Source organism: Cotesia glomerata, linkage group LG4 (genome assembly GCF_020080835.1).
Source record: "Cotesia glomerata isolate CgM1 linkage group LG4, MPM_Cglom_v2.3, whole genome shotgun sequence".
In the NCBI taxonomy this organism is placed as follows: Eukaryota; Metazoa; Arthropoda; class Insecta; order Hymenoptera; family Braconidae; genus Cotesia; species Cotesia glomerata.
This window is the reverse complement of record NC_058161.1, coordinates 23,928,570-23,953,728: the sequence shown is the minus strand read 5'-3', so window position 1 is coordinate 23,953,728 and position 25,159 is coordinate 23,928,570. Positions and strand designations below refer to the sequence as shown.

Below are 25,159 nucleotides of genomic sequence, written 5' to 3'. Positions count from 1 at the left end.
GACTTTTTTATATATTGGTTAATCGTTCACTATTAATGAAATTATAAGAAATATTTTTTATCTAGTTAAGTGTAATGTTGTTGACTCAATGGAATGTGAAGAATACATAAGCCTTGAACAACTATTCCCAGATGATAAGAATGATGGCAATGATGATGAAGAATTACCACGTGAACCCTCGTCGTCTATTGTTACTAAAAAATCGTTGGTAGAAATATTTTTATAAGCCATAATACTTAAAATATATATTTTAATTAATATTTTTAAAATCATCTTAGCTCAACAATCTAGGAAAAGAACTAAAGGAAGAGAAAATCCACCCAATGAAGACGAGAAATTCTATAGAAGCGAAAGGTTAAGAAAAATAATAAAGCAAGAAGAGGAATTATTTCAACTGAAATGTCAACATGAAGAAGAGATACATAATCTAACAATAGAACACCTGAAACAAAAGTATAAATTAGAGATTCGTGCAGCAACCGCTGCAGCTGAACTAAGTGAGTTAAATTCATTAAGACAACAAAATAAGAATTAAGAGCATGATTGACATGATTTCTTCTGGATGTTTCTAGTTTATTATTAATTTTTATAATAAACAATATAGAAATGTAAAGATAAAAATTTATCGTTAGTTTGAAAGATTTTATAAGGTGATAGCAATTTTTAAAATACAAATAATTTTATACTGTACGTTAAAAAAACTTTTTAAGTGCCAAGGGCTAACAGTATTTTAATTTTAAAGTGCATTTGAATGCAATTGTTAACTATATTGGAGTGTTAAGCCCGTAACTTTTTATTAAAGCATGTATTAAATTTTTATATTAAATAAATTACTTTTTAATGTAATCAAACCAAAAATGTCAAGGTTGAAAATAAAAATAGTTTTTTCATAAAAAATTTTGTTTTTTATTAAAACACGTTCAAAAACTTTTCTTATAGATATATTTTTGAAAAAGTAATTACAAATGATATCTATTTAACGAAAGTTAAAATTTTTATAGAATCCATTATATTTACAATTCTGAATTTATTACATTTACAGTTCGGAATTCAACCGAGATAAAATTGTGACTAATTTATGATTACAAATTATCAAGAATACGTAGACAAGTATCCCAGTTAGTTCACGTTCAGAATATCTCATGTAAATTCGAGAATTTTGAAAAATTCGACTATCATGAGTGCTACCAGGCCATTCTGGAACAATATCTAAAAATTCCATCCGGAGGCCAACAATCGTCTACGAAATAATAAAAATTATCATATTATAAGTTGTTCAGTCTGTAATGACTAGTGAAAATAAAAGAAATATTTACTTGTACATTCAGAGAAAAATAGCCCTTTCGATTTCTGTAGATTTCATTAATATTTTGAAAAATTGTATGAACTAATCGGATATGAGTGCAATCAATTGCTCCATCAACCCTGGATATTCCAATTGCTCCATTACCAAATCCCAAACGTTCAAAAAGTCTCTAGTTTTCTAATTTTGCTGCTTGAGTTCGAGGTATTTTAATGTAATCATGAATTTTGCTTGCAAGTAAAACGCTCACCCGAAAAACTATTCTGGAAACTGTTGGTTGTGATACTGTCATGGTATCACCTAAAATGAGCTGTAAGAATAGTTTTATCAAAATATATATTTGTTTGAAAAATAAAAACGCTCTTTTTAGCGTTCTCTAAGTTAGCAAATAACTGTAAATAAGAAATAAATATTCTCAACTTGATTTATAATTACCTGAAAACTTGCAGTTGCATAAAATCGCAATCATATTAATAATTGAAAAATTGGTGGGATTGGTAATCCTCGTTTATTGACTTTAGTTAAATTTTGTTCTATAAGAGGTAATATTCCAAATTTAATACTATCCTTGTCAAATCTATATCTTTACTTGAGTTCGATGTCTAAATAAAAATCAAAAGGATCTTGCACATCTCGAATATAACGTTTTGGAATACGTATGATTAAATCATCGTCGTCCAAATCAAAATCGATATCATTATTATCGTCGATGTCAATATTATATAACCCCAAAAAATTCATTATTTGAACCACTTTTTTCACTGTAAATACATTTAAGATTATCTCAAGTCAACTGAAATGATGACTTAGAAAAAAACTCTCTTATTTGGATGAAAAGGATGAAAAGTAAGGTTAAGGTATTTTATAAGACCGTCTTATTTGAATATGAATACATCAGAAATATCTAATGCTCAAGCTTGTCTCAAGTTAAAATTATGAATATTTATCCCAGCCACTTGTCTTAGCTAAGATCAAATTTTGAAATATATCTTAAGAAAGCCGTATATGAATCTAAACGCTGCCTTAAGCTTATGCTTAAGGTGCACTTACACTTAAGCCCGAACTATGAATACAGCTCTCACTTCTTCATACTTTCCTGATCCACGAGACGACGACATTGGGAATTTTACTAACCCGTAGTCTTAAATTTACAAAAAATTTTGTGATAAATATTAGTAACATGTTTTGTAAATTTTACTACATTATATATATATATATATATATATATATATATATATATATATATATATATATATATATATATATATATATATATATATATATATATGTATATATATATATATATATATATATATATATGTATATATTTAGATATATAGATATATAAATTTATCAAAATATCATTAATATATACAGTGGTCGTTCATGTTCTCCTGATACTCGAGGCGTCAAATGTGACCGAGTTTGATAAATTTTAAAATATATGACACCCTAGAATGAAATTAGTTTTTTTTTCTTTACATTTATTACAATAAATTATAAATAATTATTTATAATTTATTGTAATAAAATAAAATTGTTAGTGTGTATAGATGTATGTAATAATTTTTTTTTTGTAAATAAAATTGAGAAATATTGAATTTTTTTTAGAAAACAGACATTGCGATAGCTTCATTGACGATGACATCGGAAAGAGAAGAAGTTATTGATTTTGTAGCGCCTTATTTTGAACAATCTGGAATACTTATTGGTAAGTTATTTATATTAAAATTTTTATTATTATTAATAATGATAATGATTTTGAGATAAAATTTTATTTTTTCTTAGTTTCAATTTAGTCTTTATTTTTTAATAAAAATAATATTTTAGGAATTATGATTATTTTTATAGTGACTAAAATAAAATTTTCTACTTGTTGATATGTGAGCATATTTCAAATAGCTGTATTTCCTAAAATATTGAAGATAGACTCATAGTATAAAATGTGTTTTATAGACAATTTTCTAAGCTACAATTTTAATTGATTACAATTTTTTTCTAAAACCAATATTTTAGGAGTTATAACCATTTTTATAGTAGGGACATTATTCCATAGTGACTGGTGGGACATTTGACTCTGGAATTCCATCAATTATAAGCTATAATTATGTGACTGAAACTTATACTATAGTAAAATTTATTGACAATATAGAAGAATAACTAATTAACAACATCCCTTTGTCAAAAACCTCCATTACTTTCTAAGTTTCTCGTAATTATCATTTGACTAAGTGTGACTGGTAGGACTAAGAAAAATCCTTCTCTCTTATCAAAGGTATACTTAAAGTCCAATTTCAGTTCGACCACTTTTCAAAAATACTTCCTTCTCAATAAAACATTTATCCTACAAACATTCAATATTATGAAGAATTAGACTGATTACCTACGTAGAAACAATTAAAAAAAATTTTTTTATTGTGACTGGTGGGACAGGCACTTGTGACTGGTGGGACAAGTACAAAATGTCTACAAGTTGTTTATTAAAAAGAATTTTATACTATTTCAACCTTAGAAACATTATTGTTTATATATTTAACTATAAATTATTTAGGATAATTAAAAAAAACTAATTAAAAAACACAAATAAAGGATTTAGCATGCTGACAACACGATCTTGATAAACTTAGGTGTTAATTAATAACGAACATAAAAAAATTTGTTCTTAAAACTATAATAATAAATATGTTAGTTAATAACAAACATGAATTTGTTCTTAAAACTATTAAAACAACATTTGACCCGGCCCCCATGAAAAAAAAATATATATTTCGAAATATATAAAAAATATATTTTAAATATATTAAAAATCTATAAAAAATATATAAATATATAAAAAATATGTATAAAAAATATATTTTTAATAACTAATTTTTGGTCGATTTTCATATATATTTTATATATTTCAAATATATTTTAGATATATTCAAAATATATTTTTTTTTATATATTTTTTATATATTTATAGATTTTTAATATATTTTTTATACATTTCGATATATATTTTTTTTTTCATGGGGGGGGGGGTACAAGTTAGTACGGCTGAAAAGTTACACGGTGAGAAATTTCCATTATTTTTTATTCTGCATGGATTTTAGATATTACAATGGTGCATATTACTAGTGAACCTTATTGACTCAGAATAGAATTTTACAATGGCCCATAGTAATTTCCGAAACAAATGAAATCAGACATAGTAAATGGTAGAAATTGAAATGTACCATAGTAAAATGAAATATGCAATAATTTAAATTTCCGAATGTACTATAGCAAAAAAAATAAGAAAACGTTTGTAAAAAATAAAAAATTTTAGAGTAAAAAATGTTTTTAGCAATCAAAAAATATCAAACCAAACAAGATTTTTTGTTTGCAATAATTTTTAAAAATATTTTTTAAAATATAGTTTTTTTATTTTTTTTTCATTTTTAACAATGAACGTAGGATTTATTTTGGCAGTTAATTTTATTATGAATAATTATAAACACAATATATAACTTTTAAATTATTTTTTATTATTATTAGAAGTGTCGGTTGCAGGTTAACCATCAAATGTTTGTTTTCATTTTAATTTTTCACGGTAAATTATTAAATATTTTATTATTTATGAATCTTACAAATTTTCATTAACTATTCATGTGTTGATGGATTTATAAACTAATATTTATTTAAAACTTAATGTTTATTGCAATTTTCATAACACCGTTAACCACTACTGATAGCGTCTGTAGACTTATGTTGACAAAACAAAGCAGCACGAAAAAATGAAAGAGCGCGCGTCGCGACTGACGCGCATACGTTTACTATGGGACATTTGAAAATTTCATAGTCACAATTTTAAATTTAAACCGAGTCCACGTGACTAAATGTGAAACTTTTTTATAAATTTTTATTGTCGACTGAGCAACAGAAATTTTACTATGGAACTATAATGAAAAGTTTTAAGTACACTAACAGTTTTTGTTCTGTCAGTTTACGAAAATTTTTTATATATGTTTATGTAACAGTTGCATGGTCAAATTTACTATGGTCCCTAGTAAATATTGATTGGTACAATATGATATTCTTAAATTTTTATGGTAATATTTTGAATTGAGTCATTAAGGTTCAGTCTTATTATGTATGCATAGTAAATTTCTACAGAAATTTCTCACCGTGTACTAGGAGAAAAAAATTGATTTTCTTATTGATTAAAAAAAAACTTCTTTACAAATTAGTAAAATATAAACTTTTAATGATAAATTAGAACTAAATTGGAATAAATTAGAGAAATTTAAAAATTTTAGTCATTTTCCCATTTCGCATGGAATGCCCCTTTATCTATGTGAGCTTTCTATGAATTTCTATATCTTCTAAAATATTAAAAATAGACCTATAAACAGTTCCTATAACTCCTAAAATATTGAAGATAGATCTATAGTACCTAAACATTTTCAATAGAAAATTTTCTAAGCTACAATTTTGATCTTTTATAATTTTTTCCTAAAATCAATATATTATAGGAGTTATAGCAAACTTTATAGTACCGAAATAATTGTTAGGAACTATTATTTTATTTTTCATTATTTAGACACAATTTAAATTGCTATATGTTATAAAACATTGAAAATAGGCATATAGCATAAAAACATTTCTAATAGGGAATTTTCTAAGCTACAATTTTAGCCTCATAATTTTTCCCTAAACTCAATATTTCAGGAGTTATAGCCATTTTTATAGTCACTAGATGATGATTAAGTGTTATTCATTAAAAAAAACTCCTTTATTATTATTATTGTTACAATAATTATTTTTTTTTTCAGTAATGAGAAAACCAGTAAAAGAGACATCACTATTTAAATTCATGACTGTGCTCAAATCAGAAGTATGGCTGAGTATTGTAGGCGCGCTTGTTGCCACCGCACTAATGATCTGGATATTGGACAAATATTCGCCCTACAGTGCTAGTAACAACAAACAACTCTACCCATATCCTTGCAGGTAAACCTCTAAATTGCTTCAGTTATTAATTAAAAAAAAAAAAAAAAAAAAAAATTTACCCTCGTCGGGAATTGAACCCCGTTCTCTCCTGCTTAAAGTTTGCGTCGGCTAATTAATGAAGAATTTATCGCTAAACATACTTAAATAATAAAAAATGAAAAGAATTATTATTTTTTTTTTGTAAATTTCTAGAGAATTCACGCTCAAAGAAAGTTTCTGGTTCGCCTTAACCTCATTCACACCCCAAGGAGGGGGAGAAGCGCCAAAAGCACTTTCAAGCCGTGTTTTAGTCGCCGCTTATTGGTTATTTGTTGTCTTAATGTTGGCGACATTTACTGCTAACTTAGCTGCCTTTTTGACTGTCGAAAGGATGCAAGTATGTTTATTTTTCAATCGATCAGAATTTATTTATTTTAGATTATTTTGCATTAATTTGAAAGAAAATTAATTTTTTAGGTACCAGTACAATCACTGGAGCAACTAGCAAGACAATCGAAAATTAATTACACAGTTGTTAATAATTCTAATGCTTATCAGTATTTTAGTAACATGAAAAATGCTGAAGATACTCTTTACAGGTAATATACTAGTAACTCCATCTATTCGGACCTTAAAAAATTAATTAATAGAAGCAGATGTTTGAATTATTCTTTTTTCTAGGGTATGGAAACAAATAACATTGAACAGTACAAGCGACCAATCAGAGTTCAGAGTATGGGATTATCCGATAAAGGAACAATATGGTCATATTTTTCAAACAATTAAAACCGTTGGTCCTGTTGCTAATGCTAGTGAAGGTTTTGAGAAGGTTTGTTGCTAAACTTTTTAAGTTTGTAAAGATAGTATTTAATTTTGTATTTAAGTAATTTGGGTTTAAAAGCTAAAGTATATAAATTTGACTCGAAAAAAGCAGTCTAGTAGTTTTAGAAAATCCCAGTGGTAGCTTTAGCGGGACGCTAAGTAACTAAATTTTGATCCAAGTCACTAAAATTACTTTTTTTTTTATTAAATTGACTTAAATAAGATATTTTAAGCAATAAATCTTGTGTTTAATGTGATTTTAGTAATTTATTAGTCTTAGAAAATTATAGTGGCACCTCTAACGGGATAATATAAATTTTGATCCGAACCATTAGAACGATGTTTTTATTTAAAACTACTTAAATAAGAAAGTTAAAACAAGAAATCTAGTGTTTTATTTAAAAAAAAATTGTTAATTGGTTTATGAACATTACAGTGGCGTCTCTAGCGGGATGCCAAGAAACTAAGATCCCAGTGACTGGAATGACTTTTTTAACTTCCCGCTAAGAAAATCAAAGATTTTCAAAAATCGGGAAGTTATTGGTTTTACCCCGTTTTTCGAAAATCAAGTTTTCATCAGATCTCGACGTTTTGAGGTCCTAGGAAGCTACCCTGAATATTTTCACGATAATGTCCGTGTGTCATACTGTATGTATGTATGGATGTGTGTGTGTGTGTGTGTTTTTTTTTTTTTTTTTAAGGGGGGGGGAATCCTTTTTACGGATTCTAGGCATAGCTGTTTGGCCTGGATATGTGGCGACTCGACACAGGGTCATACTAAAACTCGACGCTAGCGCCCCTACCCACTAAACCCTAAACCCCTTTTCCTCTTTCCCCTAATACCTCATGGAAACCGCCGTCAAGCATTACTTCGTGAGGGGAGGATCTAGCTACTGCTCTTTCTTCTGGTGGCTAAGGTGTTATTCTTTCCTCCTTCTAATTGGCGTCATTCGCTCTTCTTCTTTCTATGGACCGCAGGTCTGAGAGGACTCCCGTGACAAACGTGTTTGTGGCGTTCCAGGCAGCCTCTGATGACAGCATTGCTTCTACTATTGTCTCTGGTTGGATTTTCCTCTTCAGGATATTCTCCAGCTCATCTTGCTGTGGATAAAAACGTGGGCACTCAAAGAAGACGTGCTCTGCATCTTCATTGACTCCTGGGCAGGACGGGCACTCTGGGGAATTATCATGCTTAAAGCGGTGGAGATACGCCCGGAAACAGCCGTGTCCTGATAACATCTGCGTAAGATAATAGTTGACCTCACCGTGACTTCGGTTTAGCCAAACGTTGATCCTTGATATGAGACGATGCGTCCACCTACCCTTCACTGTGGCATCCCACTGTAGTTGCCATCGACTTATGCTCTTCTGCCGTTTTTCTGTTCTAAGCTCCTCAGCGCTTAGTGTGGTTGACTTCTTTCGTTGGTAAAGGATCCGTCTTTCCTCAGCTAAGACTCTGAGAGGCAAAGTTCCGGAAATGACACACACTGCTTCCATAGATATTGTGCGGAAGGCGCTCGCTACTCTTAAGGCATTCAGACGGTAGACTGGTCCAGCCTTTCTCCATGATTCTTGCTTCTCTAGTGCGTCCACCCAGATAGATATTCCGTAAGTGAGCATTGATGTGACTACAGATGATAGCAGTAGTCTTCTGCTCTGCTTTGGGCCTCCGACGTTTGGCATCAGTCGTGCTAAGCTAGCTACCACTGCTGATGTTTTTGCACTCACGTGTTCGACTTGCTGCTTAAAGTTAAGTCGGGCATCAAGCATCACTCCCAGATATCGAATATATGGTTGTAATGTGATTTCTTGTTCTCCGACTTTCAGCTTTATGGTCTCTATCACTTTTCTGCTGGTAATAAGCACAGCCTCAGTCTTCTGTTTTGCCAGTTGTAGATTCATTGAGTCCATCCACCGGTTAACTTTCTCAAAGGTGATACCGAACATGTGGTTTATCTCATCTAGGTGTTTAGCAACGATTACGACAGCTACATCATCTGCATATGCAACAAGCTTGACACTTCTTGGAAGAGTCAGTCTCAGCAGGCCATCATACATGACATTCCACAGAAGTGAACCCAGAACGGAACCCTGGGGTACACCTCCGGTAATATCATACTCTTTTGGACCATTCTTCGTGTCGTATTTCAGGATTCTGTCCGTGAAGTAGCTAGCCACTATTCTACGTAGGTATCCTGGTACGTTTTTCTCTTCCAGGGTTTGCATAATGCAGTCCCAGTTGGCGGAGTTGAAGGCATTTTTGATGTCCAAAGTGGTCACCGTGTCTAACATACAAAGTGGTCGATAAGATGACGGTTCTTCTGGTGGCTTTTTCCCTTTTGGAAGTAGTACTAGACGTTGCTGCTTCCACTTCCGAGGGAAAATCCCTTTCTTGAGGCATGTGTCGTAGACGTCCAGGAACAATGATTGCACTGCTTTTATAGTTGTTTTTAAAGCAATATTGGGGACCCTGTCCAATCCCGGTGCTTTATTGTTCCTTACACGATTACAAGCCTCCATCAGTTCTTCCTCCGTGACAGATGGAATGTCATCCATTTCATTCTGCGGTAATAGGTAGTTAAACTCGCTTTGTTCGGGGAACAACGCGTTTACGATCTTCTGTAGGAGTTGAGGACACGTGGGTGATGGCATTAGCTGGTTTTTAAGATGGGTCATGACCACCTTATACGGCCTACCCCACAGATCTCTGTCCACCTCGTTGATGAGCTCCTTCCAGCATTTTCTTTTGCTATCTTTAATGGCTTTGTTCAGGGGTCGACGGGCTTTTTTGTACTCTGCGACCAGCTCCGCAGAGTTAGGTCATCGGTAGCCACGCTGAGATATTCTTCTCTTCTGATGACACTCTTTACGAAGGGCGCTGATGTGGTCGTTCCACCAGTGAACGGAAGGTCTTGTGTTCATGCCACGTCTACGAGACATACTGGCGTCACAAGCCTGGGTCACTCTTTTCATCAGGTCCTTGGTCTTCTCTTCTGCGCAGCCCGCGATAATCTGGTCACTATTGAGAGCTACTAACAATGCACTTGGGTCAAGAGTTTTTACCTTTCAACCAATGGTGTTAAGTTGCTTTTTAGGTCTTCTCGGGCTCTGGACCTTTCAGTTGATATTACCTCTGGTGAGGCTGCTACTGACGAAAGTGAGATCTACAATAGAACTTGCGTCTCCTTTGGTGTAGGTTGGTGTATCACCATTGTTGAGCAGTACTACATCTAATGTAGAAAAGGCTTCTAGTAGTTCCTTTCCTCGCACGTTTGTATGCTTGCTGCCCCAGTCTACTGCCCAGGCGTTGAAGTTCCCGGCTATTGCCACTGGGTGGTAATGCTTCGCGTCCTCGGTAAGTCGATCCAGAAATGCGGTGAATTCGACAGTAGCGATGCTAGGTAGTGCGTAACAGCTATAGAAACGGATACCCTCTACTGATACTGCTACAAAGCCGGCATTGCTGTTGTCGACTGCATTTTGGAAAGGGAGCTTGCCACATGACCAGATGACAGCTTTGGATGTGCTGTCAGATTCCCAGGGTTGGGTACTCAGGTGTTTATATGGCTCTGCTATCAGTACCAAGTCAAGCTCTAGTTCTCGCACGGATTGCATGAGCAGGTCAAGCGCTGTCTCACAATGGTTGAGATTGAGCTGCAGTATCCTCATGTTTGTTTGTTCGTCAACTTCTGGAGTGCCTCCTGAAATAACGGGCACTTATAAGTACCGGCATGCTGGGCAACATTCTCTGCACGTTCAATCTCAGCACATAATGCACATTTGGCTAGATTTTTACAATCAGCAATCTTGTGCCCTTCTTGTCCGCACCTGATGCAAAGCTTCGACCGGTCCACCTTGCTTCTGCACTAGGATCTATGATTTCCGAAATGCCAGCATTTAAAGCATTGAATAGGTCTCTTCGTTACCCTTATTTAGCAATTAACCCAACCAATCCGGATTTTGCTACTTCCATCCAGTAGTTTCTGTGCTGTTGCTGCTGGTAGAATTACTGTGGCAATTTGAGTACCTCTATAGGCCTTACGGATCTTGATTGCCTCTAGTGGTATCTCACAGCCATCTCCAGCTTCCTTTTGTAGGGCACCCTGGATGTCGTCCTTCGTTGTGTCATCATCGACGTCTCGGATCTCAATTACCTCCTGTGGTCCTTTGCAGGTTACTCTTGCGTCTTCTTTCAGTATGTCTGCAATGGTCTTTCTCAATGTTTGGCCTTTGTCGGTGTTCTTCCTCGAAAGAGTTATCAGCATATCTCCAGCATTGGTCTTATGGATCTTCTCTACCGTACTGCGGACCTGATCATCAGGGACGTCCTGTTTTATTCGGCGCAGGATCTCGGCGTACTTTGCTTTCTCTGTCAGCCGGATGATGAGGGCATCCGGTCTGATCCATTTCCACGGTTTATTTCGCTTGGGTTCAGATCGGGGCTCCTTTGTCATCTGTTTTGGGAGCACCTCTTTCTTCTGTCGCTTTAGCTCTTTCTTGGACTGAAATTTTTGCCAAACCGATGCTTTTTCCTGTTCGTCGCTTCGTACTGCCGTTCCTTGCGGAGGGCTTTTCTTCAAATTCTTTTTCTTCACGACTTGGCTGATTGCTGGGTCAGGAGAAGGTCGATCTTTTCTCTTACCTGACTTGCTGCTGGCTTTACTTTTGTCTTCCGCGACTGATTCACCGTCACCTTCGGCTCCGGTGTCCATTGCTTCGTCAGTCACGACGACAGCCTGACAGGCTTTCTCCGGTGTAGCATGGGAAATACGCTGCAATTATGAGCGCCACTCCTCGTCCAGCTTCTCAAACCTTTGAAGGGCGTTAGCTACACCAGTCGTCTTGGCCTTTATCTCTTTGTGAATGTTGACCTTTGGTTGGACGAAATCATTCAACTCACTGATCAGCTTTTCAAGGCGTTTGAGCGCTTGCAAACGCTTCATTTCAGCGCTTGCGTCAATTGCTGCTTGTTGGGCATGTAGCCCGTTTCCACTCTTGTTTGTTTCCTGTAAATTACTCATACTTTTTTGATTTACCAGCGCATCGTACGGAGTGGAGCGGGTTGTCATAACTAGGAAAGGGTGTACCCTCGGAGATAGTACTCCTACTCCAGTTCCCTGAGGCCTAGTCGACACTTAGCCAGTCCCGGAATACACAGACGGACTAGACTCGCTCGGAGCGGTGAAGATTCCGATCTCGAGCACTCACTGCGTACTCCCTGATCAAGGCCCGAGGTGGCTGGCTCCTGATCTACTGCTGTAACTTACACCTCGGCAGAGCAAGCTCACATCAGTCGTGGCCTGCAACGTTGGAAACTACGACACAAGTTCCGGACACTCCCAGTGGGTTACAACAGAGAAGGATCTTCTTCTTGCTAGGTCAGTTAATGTGACCAACCCATTAAGGGGAGTTTTGTCCACAGGAGCGTATTTTATTTAGCTCCTACCCTCTGTACCTTGTCAACTAAGAGACTCAGTGTCATCCAAGGACAGCGAGCGTTCTCCCATCCGCTCGGGGAGATGCGCCCGGTAGCAGTATCTCTTCAGCCCCGAGTGTGTGTGTGTGTGTGTGTGTGTGTGTGTGTGTGACTATGTGACTCGCTTATAACTTTTGAACGACTAAACCGATCAGAATCTACTAAACGGCGTTCTAAAGAGTTCCCTCAAACTTAGATTTCCTGTGAATTTGAACCGATTCGGACCGATAGACTTTGAGAAATTTTTAAAAATCTCAAAAAAAATAAGAAAAAAATTTTTTTTGAAAGTGGTTTTTTTGGAATAACCTTTAAATGGCTTTATCGATCAACTTCAAAAACTAATTTGCCCTTAAGATTGAAAAACCACGCCGATCGTCGCTAATCCGGTCAAAATCGGTTGATTCGTTCGAGAGATATCGTGAACGAAAGAAAACCGAAAAAAGTGTTTTTTTGACATAACTTCTTCATTTCTTCTCGGATCGTTTTTGATGATATAGAATAATTTTTAGAGCTTCAAAAACCGCGTCGATCACTGTCAAGAACGTAAAAATCGGTTGATTGGTTCGAGAGATATCCTCGATAAAATATTTGGAAACAAGTGTTTTTTTAACATAACTCCGACATTTCTTGAAATGACTTTTAAACGGATGCACTGATCAATTTCAAAAACTAATCAGCTATTAGCATGAAAAAATTCCGTCGATTGCCGTCAAGCTGGTCAAAATTGGTCAATTCGTTCAAGAGATATCATGAACAAAAGAAAACCAAAAAAAGTGTTTTTTTGGAATTACTCCAAATTTCATAGTTTTATCAATTCAAACTTGAAGATTCTTCATGAAACTAAAAAAATTGCGTCAAATGCTGCCAACCGTGTGAAAATCGGTTGATTCATTCAAAAATTAGTGCGGTTTCAAAATTAAATAAATATTGTTCTATGAAACTTCTATCAGACTTTTGAGCTCGAAGAGCTCAAAAGCATAGAAAAGCTATCTTTTTAAGCTTGAAGAGCTTAAAATAACACATAAATTGTATTTTTGAGCTAGGAGAGCTCAAAAACATCATTAGTGCAGTTTTATGCACCTAGGAATGGAATTAGCGGGAAGTTGCACGGATTGCCTTCAGGGTCTACCGTTTTTCTAATTTTTTTAATTAAATTGACTAAAATAAGATAATTTAAGCAATAAATCTTGTATTTAACGTAGTTTCAATAATTGATTATTTCTAGAAAATTATATTGGCGCCTCTAACGGGATAATATAAAACTAAATTTTGATCTCAACCATCAGAACGATGTTTTTACTTAAAACTACTTAAATAAGAAGGTTTAATCAAGAAATCTTGTATTTTATTTAGAAAAAATTAATTTATCAGTTCTAGAACATTACAGTGGTGCCTCTAGCGGGATCCTATAAAACTAAATTCTTCTCAACCACAAAAATGATTTTTTCGCATAAAAATAACTTAATTAGAGAATAGATTTACAAAAAAATTTTGTAATTATCTCAGAAAAGTGAATTTAGCCATCTTAAGGTGCAATTTCATGCTGACGCTTGACACCGGCTTAAAGCGTCAAATGAGGTTAAATGGTATATAATTTCGACTGGAGCACCATCTTAAATTAATGCAGCGTCAAAACTAAACATTGTTTACTTTGTAAGAATCCGCGTCAAGCATCAGCATGAAATTGCACCTTTAGAAATGTAAAATGGCGCTTCTAGTGAGATGCTTTGGAACTATATTTTTATTCCAGCCATAAAAATTCTATTTTTGGATTAAAATCACTTAAATAGTAAAATTTAACCAAAAAAAATTTTGTATTAAGCTCTAGTGGATTTTTTTGGAACTAATTTTGTATCTCAACCATAAAAATCATATTTTTGTGTAAAAATTACTTAAATAAGGTCATTTAACCATTAAATTTTATGTTAAGGGAGTATTCTATTGTAGAGGCATGAATTTCGTCCGGTTTTAGAATAGCTGTACGAAGGAAACAAAAAATATTTTTTTAATCAATTTTTTTATCATTTGTTTATTGATGTTTTATTATTACATAAAAAAATTATTAAAAAAAAAAATTAAAATTGACAAAGTTATGAGCAGTCAAAGTGGGGGGTAAAAAAAAAAGAGGGTGAGGATTTTCGTTAGTTGAAATTTTATGAAAGTACGTTGCCCACACATCTCTCTTCATGTCTTCAACAGAATCTGGATTTCGACGAATTGCCAAACCATAATATAAAGACAATTCATTGATAAGCTTATCAGTGAGTTTACCAGCGCCTTTGCCACCAATACCTTTATTATCTTTTTTTGCTTTACGTAACCGTGAACCCATGCGTTTTTGAACATGCCCAACACACTCCTTTTTTTCTACTACCGGGTTATCATTGTAGGGGTTAATATCAAGAATGCCCTTGAAAGTAGGATACAGGACATAAGTAGGGACTCGGGAACGCCTATCGTCTTTTGTTAACTTGTAGCGGTCGGACCGAAACCGATGCCACGTCACTAAAACGGCTATAACTAATGAAATAATAGGAATTTTGAAAAATACTTTTAATGACATATTTTTGAATATCTAAACTTTTCGATTTTTTCAAAATTCTACAGTAGAATACTCCCTTAAGCTCATTAAAGAGTTTTTTAGATTTTAGAAAAGTGTAGTGGCGTCTCTAGCGGGCAGCTTTGGAACTAAATTTGTATCCCAAACATGAAAGTCATATTTTTATGTAAAAATTATTTAAATAAGATAATTTGACCACAAATTTTGTTTTAAACTCATTAAAGTGTTTTTTAGATATTAGAATAGTGTAGTGGCGCCTCTAGCGGGCTACTTTGGAACTAACTTTTTATCCCAGCCACAAATATCATTATTTTGGCTCGAAATCTCCTAAATAAAAGAATTTACTCTTTTACATGTTTTAATATGCAATTTTAAAAATTTTTATTTTATATTCAGGTTTTAGAGAGCACAAAAGCGGAATTTGCTTTTATACACGATTCAGCCGAAATTCAGTACCAAGTAACAAAAGATTGCAACCTATCAGAAATAGGAGAAGTTTTTGCCGAACAGCCTTACGCCGTAGCAGTCCAGCAGGGGAGTCATTTACAAGAAGAAATAAGCCGAGCGTGAGTAAATATAAACTTGAGTTATCAATAATAATTCCGCGATTTTAACAATAAAATCTGCAGAATTCTAGATCTGCAAAAGGACAGATTTTTTGAGCGACTGTCTGACAAGTACTGGAACTCGTCTTTGAAAGACAGGTGCCCAAACATGAACGAAAATGAGGGTATCACTCTAGAGAGCCTAGGGGGCGTCTTCATCGCGACTTTGTTTGGGCTCGCCTTGGCGATGATCACTCTGGGAATCGAGGTGCTCTATCACCGAAGTAAGAACAACCTAGATGAGGACAAAGCCAAGGAAGCCAATGGTCGTCATGTGAAGTCGCCGGTGTCGAAGCTCATGAAGCCTAAGCTTCACCACTTGAAGCCAACGCCTACTGTCGCTTTTATTGGACGGAACCGTGTGCTTAAACCTCGCGTTTCTCATATTTCTGTTTATCCTAAGACTTTTCCGTATAAAGATTAATTTATTTTTGAGTCTTCACTTATTGGATATTTTAATGTCACTAGAGCAATTTTTTCAAATTTTTTATTTAAATTTTTTGGTGCGAATGCCGCGCATGTGCAGCTATGGTTCCATAATGCGCAAAAGTGGTTCTAGTCATGCGCAGTACTTGTTCCATGATGCGCAGTGCTGGTTCCACTATGCGCAATACTAGTTCAAGTCATGCGTGATATTAGTTCCATGATGCGCAGTAAAGGTTCCACTATGCGCAATAGTTGTTCCATGATACGCAGTACCAGTTCCAGTTTTTAAATTCATTACTACTGAAAATTTACATTGAAAAAGAGATTTTCATAGCAAAAAAATTAAATTTCGATAATATTAATAAATAATTTTGATCTTATTCTGTCAATCAGAATTTGAACCTTTTAATTATGATTTAAAAAAATTTTTTGACTTCACTTGAATCAATAATTGAGAAACAACGCGTTTTACAATAATTTCTCTTCGGAACGACAAAAAGCGGATGACAATAGAGCAAAAAAGTGATTGTAAAGGCAAGGCGGAAGTTTATTAAAATCGTTGCGTTAGATATCGAAAGTACCTTTTTTCATTTATTGCATTAATTTTACTTACACCAACACTCAAATCTTGTCACAATAAATCAATAAATTATCTATATTTTTAAACTTTTTTTTTTTCTCTATCTTTATCCTATCATTAAATTTCTTCTGTTAAATTATAATAATAAAATATTGAAAATTAGTTCGAAAATGATGTTGAAATAAAACAATAAACTCATTACCATTAAATCTATTCATACTATTATTATTATTATTAAATCGTACTTTCACTTGTTGACACTATTGCCGGCGTATTAATTTATACGGTAATATTTGTCTGCTTTAAATTTTTCTTAAAGAAAAAAAGTTGTGTAACTTGTGGTTTTGTTTACAACGACTTTTACTTAAGAAAAAAATTTTAGAGTGGGAGTCTCGATTACGATTGAGTGCAATTGTTACGATTTAATATAAAATCGTTTAAATTGGAACAATAGAATTCATTTTATCGAAGAGATACATTCTGTAATCATTGTTATTACTTTGAAAGAATATAATTTTAATTTTATGGTTTTTTTTTTGAGTGGTTAAAAAATTTTTGAACCAATGGAGTTTTATAAGGTAATTATTTAAATATTTTAATTAAGTTTTATATTTGATGTAATTTATTGTTAATATTGTAATGAATTTCATATGAATCCATATTATTTTACATATTTTTATTCGACTTTATTTAATTTTATACAACTTCATCTGAATTTTTAGAATTTAATATAATTTTTTGCAACTCCACATAATTTTGTACTACTTCATGCAATTTATTATAATTTTATGTGATATCATGCAACTTCATATAATTTTATACAACTTCATGCAATTTATCATAATTTTATGTCATTCTTTGTAACTTTATATAATTTTATACAACTTCATGTGAATTTTATAATTTCATGTTACTTCTTGCAACTTTAAGTAATTTTATACAACTTCATTTAATTTTTCATAATTTCATTTGATTTTATACAACTTCATATAATTCTATACAAATTCATATAAGTTTTTACAACTCCATGCAATTTATTATAGTTTTATGTCATTCTATGCAACTTCGAATAATTTTATACAACTTCATGCAAATTTTTATAGTTTCATGTAACTTTTTGAAACTTTATATAATTTTATACAACTTTTTTAAATTTTTTTATAATTTTATTTGATGTAATGCAGCTTCATATAATTTTATACAACTTTGAACTATTTTTTATCTCCTTCGTTTAGATTTATAAGATATTACAATATTTCATATAATTTTCTACAACTTCACGTTACTGCTTAAATAGCTTTATATTATTTTATATAACTGCATATCATTTTTTAAAAATTTTATAAGATCTTATATAATTACATCCAACTTCATATTATTTTATACAACATTCAATTTCATCTAATTCTATAAGGTAAAAGACCCAGTTATTGACACTGGCCTAGTTATTGACACTTGCAATTTTATTTTAATTGAAAAAAACAAATTAACTCTAATAAATTAATAAATCTAATTTTTGAGTTATAAATTTTAAGAAAATACACATAAAGTTCTCCAGTTATATAAAATTATATTAAAATATACTGACCTAAAATACATGTCTTTTTTTTTAAACATTTCCATTAATCTTTATAAAATTGTATTTAAATTCATAAAAATAATAATTATTCCAAGCCTTAATCTCAATACGCACAATTTTCTAGGTTATCCTGATCCTGAGCGTCAGCTGTTCAGCGTCAGCCATAACGTTTCCTCTAACATCCGAGTCGCTTCCAGCGCCATCTACCAGCGCGCCAAGTAACTCCTTCGACGAATATTTTAAACCCGAAGCTTCAGAACCTAAAGCGCGGCAAAACTCCGAGAACTGCGAAAAAGTTATAAAAAACGGAATGATGTGCCTTGTGTGCTCCGACGAGAACACCGGAAAGTCGGAACAATGCGCATACATCTCCCACCCTCCAAAAAAGTATTCGGGACAGAAAAAACCGCGACCTGAGCCGGACATCGACGAACTTACTCCACAAAAATCCGCAAAAACCAAAAAAATGAACAAAAAATACAAAAATCTCCGTCGGTACGACGAGAGCGCCGAAAGCGAGGATTCCTCGAACTACTCCGAAGATTTTGAAGGGTTCGGAGATTACTACCCTGAGTACACCTCAAAATCCGAAAGATTATCCAATGCGGAATCTAACGACTGCGAGGAAGTTGCGAGAGAGGACGGAACTATTTGTACGGTTTGCAAGGATGAGAAAAATGGCGGAAATTCTCAGAGGTGCAGACGCGCGTATCAACCCAAAGAGAGTGTGTACGGCTACAGTAGGTCCCGAAGCTTTGGGGTGCCTAAAAGTGAAGGTAAGAAGAAACCTAAGAGTGTTGAGAAGAGCCAGAGTTACAGGCGCGAAGATAATGCCGCGGAAGATCGAAATCCGCACGGCAGCCTCAGAGATCCGCAGAACAGCCGCAGGGATACTTACGGCTACCCTGCGGAAAAAAGAGAGGTGGAAGAGGAGGAACACAGCAGGGAAAGAGGGGATGGAAATTGTAAGGAAGAAGAAAGAGATGGAATGATTTGCACGGTTTGTGTCAACCCTAAGACTAATGGAAAGTCGGAACAGTGTTCTTATTCTTACAAGCCAGAGGACGAACTTTTTGCTTATACTAATTCAAAGTCCTACGGGTCTCCTAGTGAGAGGAAGGGTTGATTTTGGAATTTTTTTGTTGTTGGTTGTTAATAAAGTTGTTATGAAAAATATTTTGGTTTTTTATTTTTTAGTATAGGGTAAATGAACCAATTATTGACCGATTAAGGTTTTCTTTTTCTGTACTTAGCTATAAAAAAAACTATTAACTTATTAACTAAAATTTGTAACAGATTTTATTAAAGTTAAATACTTAATTAATAATAATTAATAACTATATGTAATAAAAATTAACAAAATTATATTAATTTTGTTATTTAAATCTTAAATACTAAAATCACCAATTATTGACCGAAGAAGCCCAATAAATGACCGACCGTTCTCCAATTAATTGACCGCTAAAATAATTATAAGTAATTTTGTAAACTACATGTATGTAGTTAAATTTATTCAGTACTTTTGAAGTATTAACGACATCTTTAACAAAACTAAACTTACAATATAATTTTAAATCGTACTTTTTTTATAAAATAATATAAATTATAGCAATAATTAACATAAAGTCACATTTCTTTAGGTCACAACTAATCACAAATTCATTTTGATGACGATAATTCTTCTGATTCACTTGAAATTTTTTTATTCTTCTTCTTTTTATTTCAATTAAAGCTTTTTTATTAGGTTGTACTAATTCTTTTTTTTTTTTTTTTTAATTGCTTAGCAATTTTTTCTTCTAATAATTCGTTCCTTGATATAACCGTTCACTGAAAAAATTAGAACAAAATAAAATTTAATAATCAAAAAAGATTTTAAGTATTATTCTAATTATAAATATACATTTTATAATCATTATTTTTATATTTACAAAACATTGAAAGACTAAAGTACTTTAAATGCTTGATAGATTCAATTTTGAGGTTAAGAAGTTTGTATTGTAAATATACGGTCATTAATTGGATTGTGATAAAATCAGAGGGTCTAATAGATGACCGATGAATTTTTTACTGGGTAATGGGCTTCTGACGGATCCAATAGTTGACCGATCTTAAAATAATATTAAAACTGATAATTTTACTGTATTTTTCCATAAAAGTTGGAATCTGATCTTTAATTAACATAATAAAACTAAAAAATTTTATATTATGCCGATAAATATTACTAAATTAACGATAAAATGCACTCACTTCCCAATTGTGTGCTAGTTATTTTTGACCGCTTTATAGCTAGTCGCGTTGTAAACAAACACAGAATATTCTTTTTAAAGCTATAATTACTGCGCAATGAATTGTGTAATTTTTTATTATGATGATTAAATGCCTTATTTTTTTATCTTAATACTTTAAGAAAAAAAAACCCTTGTAAAATATTAATTACCTTAAATTGTAAAGTGTAATTACCCTGATAAAACGAAATGATTTGAAATGATTAAAAAATGTTAATTATTCTAAATCATTTTTAATCATAAAAATATCATTAAAAATTATTTGAAATGATTAAGAATTTTAAATCATTTTCAATCATTTTTAATCATAAAAATATAATTAAAAATTATTCAAAATGATTAAGAATTTTAAATCATTTTTAATCATAAAATTATGATTAAAAATGATTTGAAATGATTGAAAATTCTTAATTATTTTTAATTATATTTTTATCATTAAAATTGATTCAATACTTTCAAATGTTTCAATGAATTATTTTCATTCATCTTTTTTTTAAATAAATAGTTTTTTAAAGAATTAGAAATGGGTAAAAAATCAATACATTCTTCTATTGACAAATAATTATATGTAATCTATGTAATTGAAAGAATATAAGAAAAATTTACTTTTCAGCACATTTATAGAATAAAATGAGTTATTTTATATTAATTTAGTATCATTAGGAAGGTCTTGATCCGAATTTATGTCTTTTTCAATGTTTTATGTTTTATAGTAATAGTTAATTTATTATAATAAGTCTTAGGAGTAGTCATTAATAGTTTCGAATTTCGCGATAAACGTCATTTGTTTATTTATTTATATATTTTGAATATGTATAATAATACAAAATTAGATGCAACATTTTTTTAATAATTATATACAATTATATAATTATAAATATAAATATAATTATAAATAACCAAATATAAAAAAAAATATATATATGATTATATAAAATTATAAATAATAATATATATTTATACGGAAATCATGTATAATTATACATGAATCATATATAATTGCATATAAATTTTTTTACTCCAGTGGGTATTTTTTGATTACTATAAATTAAACATTCTCTTTTTTTTTATCTAAGGGTCTATTGCTACAATGATTAATAATTTTTTAATCTATAGTATTTTGCAAATCAAATAATGAAATAGGAACTGTTTTAACTCATAGAAAAATTGGATTTCACGAAATTAATAATTTTGTCCAGTTATAAAATTATTACCCAAGCCCTCCAGCAATATATAGTTCCATATACTAAACAAATAATTCCATCAAAATTAGAGCTTTTAATTCTGATTCTACTTCTATTCTTTTTTAATTTGAAAGTAATTATAAATTTTAAAGCAATGGAGCATCTTAAAAATTTCATTATATATCATTATATCCATTAGATATCATTATATAAAATATATATATATTAATAATTTATAAATTTTATAAAAAATTTTGTTCACTACAAATCGATCATATATACGATTTGCATTACTTCTAGTTTTTACAAACTCCAATATATAAGTAAGTCTTATATATAAGTAAACAGGTAGTGAATTAGTAAATGGATTTTCATAAGCAAATAAACTTCTTTAAAAAAAAAATAGTGAATTAGTTTTTCAAGCGTCAGGTCCGTGGTTCGGTTCTCGTGCACGCCAAATTTTTTTCATTTCTATGGAAATAATCACATATAATTCTACATAATTATATGTGATTCTATACAATAATATATATTTATATCGGGCCATTTTTCATGTATATTAATATATCAGTATATACAATTATAGATAATTTTTTTTATTCGGGCTGGTAAATAAAAGTAAGAAATAGTTGTTGTTGGTGTGAAAATTAATGTAGCCTTTTAATTTTTTTTTGTTTAATTAAAGAATTTTTTTCAAATTGTAATTATTTTTTCAATTTTTGTAGTTGAAAAAAAATTTTACGTTTTACTCCGAGTTATGAAAGTGAAATTTCATTCGGAATTTACTCTCGAATTTTTACAATGTACAACAATGAGAGAATATCGCAATAAAATCGTAAGGTAAAAAATTAAAATGCAGAAAATTTCAAAGTGGTGAGACTAGAATTCAGTGCTGAAGAATAAATTCAAATATTATTTCAATAACCATTATGATGATGACTATTAAAAATTCAAAATACTTCCAAATCACTCTGTTTCCAGATATTTTCGAAGCCGAAAATAGTATTAACAACGATTTGAAATAATGAATAATTAATTTTGAAAATGATGTACACTACTCTATAACGTTAAAAAAAAATAATAATATAAATTAACCATTGGTGGTTTTATCAAACCATTTCGTTTAATCGAAATTTCTCCAATAGAAATAATTTACCATTATTGAAAACTTCTTTATACTATCCGAATCATTTCAACTCGTGACGGATAACAAAAATTTAAACATTATTTTATGATGTCAAATTATTTGACATAATCACAAATTTTCTAATACTAATCAAATAATTTCCAATTATAACTGGTTACAAACATTCTAGCATTATTTCATGATTACAAAATTTTTTTAATGATTCCACATTTTTAATACTAACGAAATTATTTTCAACCATAATTGGTGACAAAAATGTATAAAGTATGTTAGAATTCGTAATGATTCAACATGATATAAATTTTGTAATACTAATCAAATCATATTCAATCATAACCAGTGAAAAAATTCGAGCATTATTTCACGATTGAAAAAGATTTAGAATGATTAAAAATTTTTAATATTGACCGAATCATTTTTAATCATAACTAGTAACAAAAATTCAGAAAGTATTTTAGGATTTGCAATGATTTAACATGATTCCAAATTTTTAATACTAACCGAATCATAATCAATCATAACCAGTGATTAAATTCGATCATTTTTTCACGATTAAAAAAGATTGAGGATGATTAAAAATTTTTAATACTCACCGAATCATTTTCAATCATAACTAAAAAAAAAAATTCAGAAAGTATTTTAGGATTTGCAATGATTTAACATGATTCAAAATTTTTAATACTAGCTGAATCATTTTTAATCATTACCGGTAACAAAAATTCAAGCATTATTTCAGGATTAAAAATGATTTGAAATGATTCAAAATTTCATATACTGACCTAATCATAGTCAATCATAACCGGCGAAAAAAATTCGAGCATTATTTTATGATTAAAAAGGATATAAAATGATTAAAAATTTTTAATACTGACCGAATCATTTTCAATCATAACTGGTAACTAAAATTCAGAAAGTATTTTAGGATTAGTAATGATTTCACATGATTTAAAAATTTAAATACTAGTTGAATCATTTTTAATCATAACTGGAGACAAAAATTTGAACATTATTTCAGGATTAGAAATGTTTTGAAATGATTAAAAATTTTTAATCATTTTTAATCATTTCATATACTGCCTATTTCCCATTATTCAAAATGATTCATAATGATTCATTGTGAAATTTCGAAAATCATTTACATAATTTGAAATCATTAAAAATGATTAATTTTTTAATCATTCTTTATCATATCAAATCATTCTGTTTTATCAGGGTAATTAACTTTTTTACACATCGGTCAACTAATTGCACTGTAAATCCAAGTGTTTTAACAAAACACCTATAAAGTGTTTTGTTCCTATCTTGAAGCATTGTAGTCACTTTTAAACACTTCCATGTGTTTTAATTTCCCATGTTAAATGCCCATTTGTAGTCACTTTTAAAACCCTTCGATTTACAGTGTGGTAACCGGTCAACAACTGATGCATTTACCCTAGTTGCTCTAATTAGGATTTTTGCTTTACAATAAGAAGTTTTTCAAGCGATCTAAGTTTTTAAATAGCGCATAGAAAGAAAAATTTATTGGCAGGGGAACAAAATTCTTGGCTCAAAAAAATTGTTGAATGCTTGAAGAAAGACCGAAGTTTTGTTGGCCGGAGTAAAAATTTATCTTGAAATTCTATTTTTGGTGGAAGTCATTTTTTCTTGATTCAAATTATCATAAATACTTGATACAATAAATTTTTATATTTGATCAAAATTTTTAGATACTTTAGGGAAGCAGTGCCACCTACTTCAGCTGAGAATAGTATATTACACACCTAGGGAAGTAAAGTAAGAAATGTCTCAGATCACATGTAATTGTTGGCCGAGGCGAAGCCGAGGTCAACAAACATGTGATCTGAGGCTTTCTTATTTACTTCCCTAGGTGTGTAATATACTATTCTTACCTTGAGAAAATTTTTCTCTTGAATATTTGATACCCATTTGATCTTCCCATTTGACATGTTAATCAATAAAAATATTAATGAAAATTCACTTTTATCTTTATATTTAATTTTTTGGAGCAAGAGAGAAATTTTTTCAAGACAAGAAAATTTACTTCTATCAAGAATTAAATTTTTTGGAGCAAGAGGCTGAATTTTCTCAAAAAAACAAGATTTTATTGACTTAAACAAATTTTCTTGGATGAAGATACGTATTTCTTGAAGCAAGAGAGTCAATTTTGTTGGAATAAGTGAAATTTCTTGTGTCAAGAAAAAAATTTTTTTTTTCGCTTAAAAAAATAATTAGGAAGAAA

At 31.2% G+C, this 25,159-nt stretch overlaps 2 protein-coding genes and 1 long non-coding RNA gene across 4 annotated transcripts in view; 2 read left to right on the top strand and 1 right to left on the bottom strand.

The window, feature by feature from the left end:
• LOC123264473 (ionotropic receptor 25a) overlaps positions 1 to 16,224 on the top strand; it is a 49,661-nt gene extending 33,437 nt beyond the window's left edge. For both annotated transcript variants that reach the window (XM_044727785.1, XM_044727784.1), the window contains 7 exons: positions 2,915 to 3,014; positions 6,100 to 6,277; positions 6,470 to 6,653; positions 6,734 to 6,855; positions 6,938 to 7,085; positions 15,511 to 15,680; positions 15,744 to 16,224. In XM_044727785.1, the coding sequence (XP_044583720.1) occupies positions 2,915 to 3,014; positions 6,100 to 6,277; positions 6,470 to 6,653; positions 6,734 to 6,855; positions 6,938 to 7,085; positions 15,511 to 15,680; positions 15,744 to 16,143 (1,302 nt within the window). In that variant the 3' untranslated portion in view covers positions 16,144 to 16,224. The remainder of the gene's footprint in view (positions 1 to 2,914; positions 3,015 to 6,099; positions 6,278 to 6,469; positions 6,654 to 6,733; positions 6,856 to 6,937; positions 7,086 to 15,510; positions 15,681 to 15,743) is intronic.
• LOC123264477 lies at positions 2,370 to 24,641 on the bottom strand. The gene is made up of 4 exons (XR_006509345.1): positions 24,172 to 24,641; positions 14,164 to 14,166; positions 13,970 to 13,978; positions 2,370 to 2,380 (listed from the first exon to the last, which is right to left on the bottom strand). It is a non-coding gene; the product is annotated as an uncharacterized LOC123264477 (long non-coding RNA).
• Positions 17,198 to 19,480, top strand: LOC123264475 (high mobility group nucleosome-binding domain-containing protein 5-like). Its single transcript, XM_044727789.1, has 2 exons — positions 17,198 to 17,303; positions 18,429 to 19,480. Exons 1-2 carry the CDS (start codon positions 17,289 to 17,291, stop codon positions 19,428 to 19,430), a joined length of 1,017 nt encoding a protein of 338 aa, XP_044583724.1. The 5' UTR covers positions 17,198 to 17,288; the 3' UTR covers positions 19,431 to 19,480.
• Positions 24,642 to 25,159: the final 518 nt, after the last annotated feature.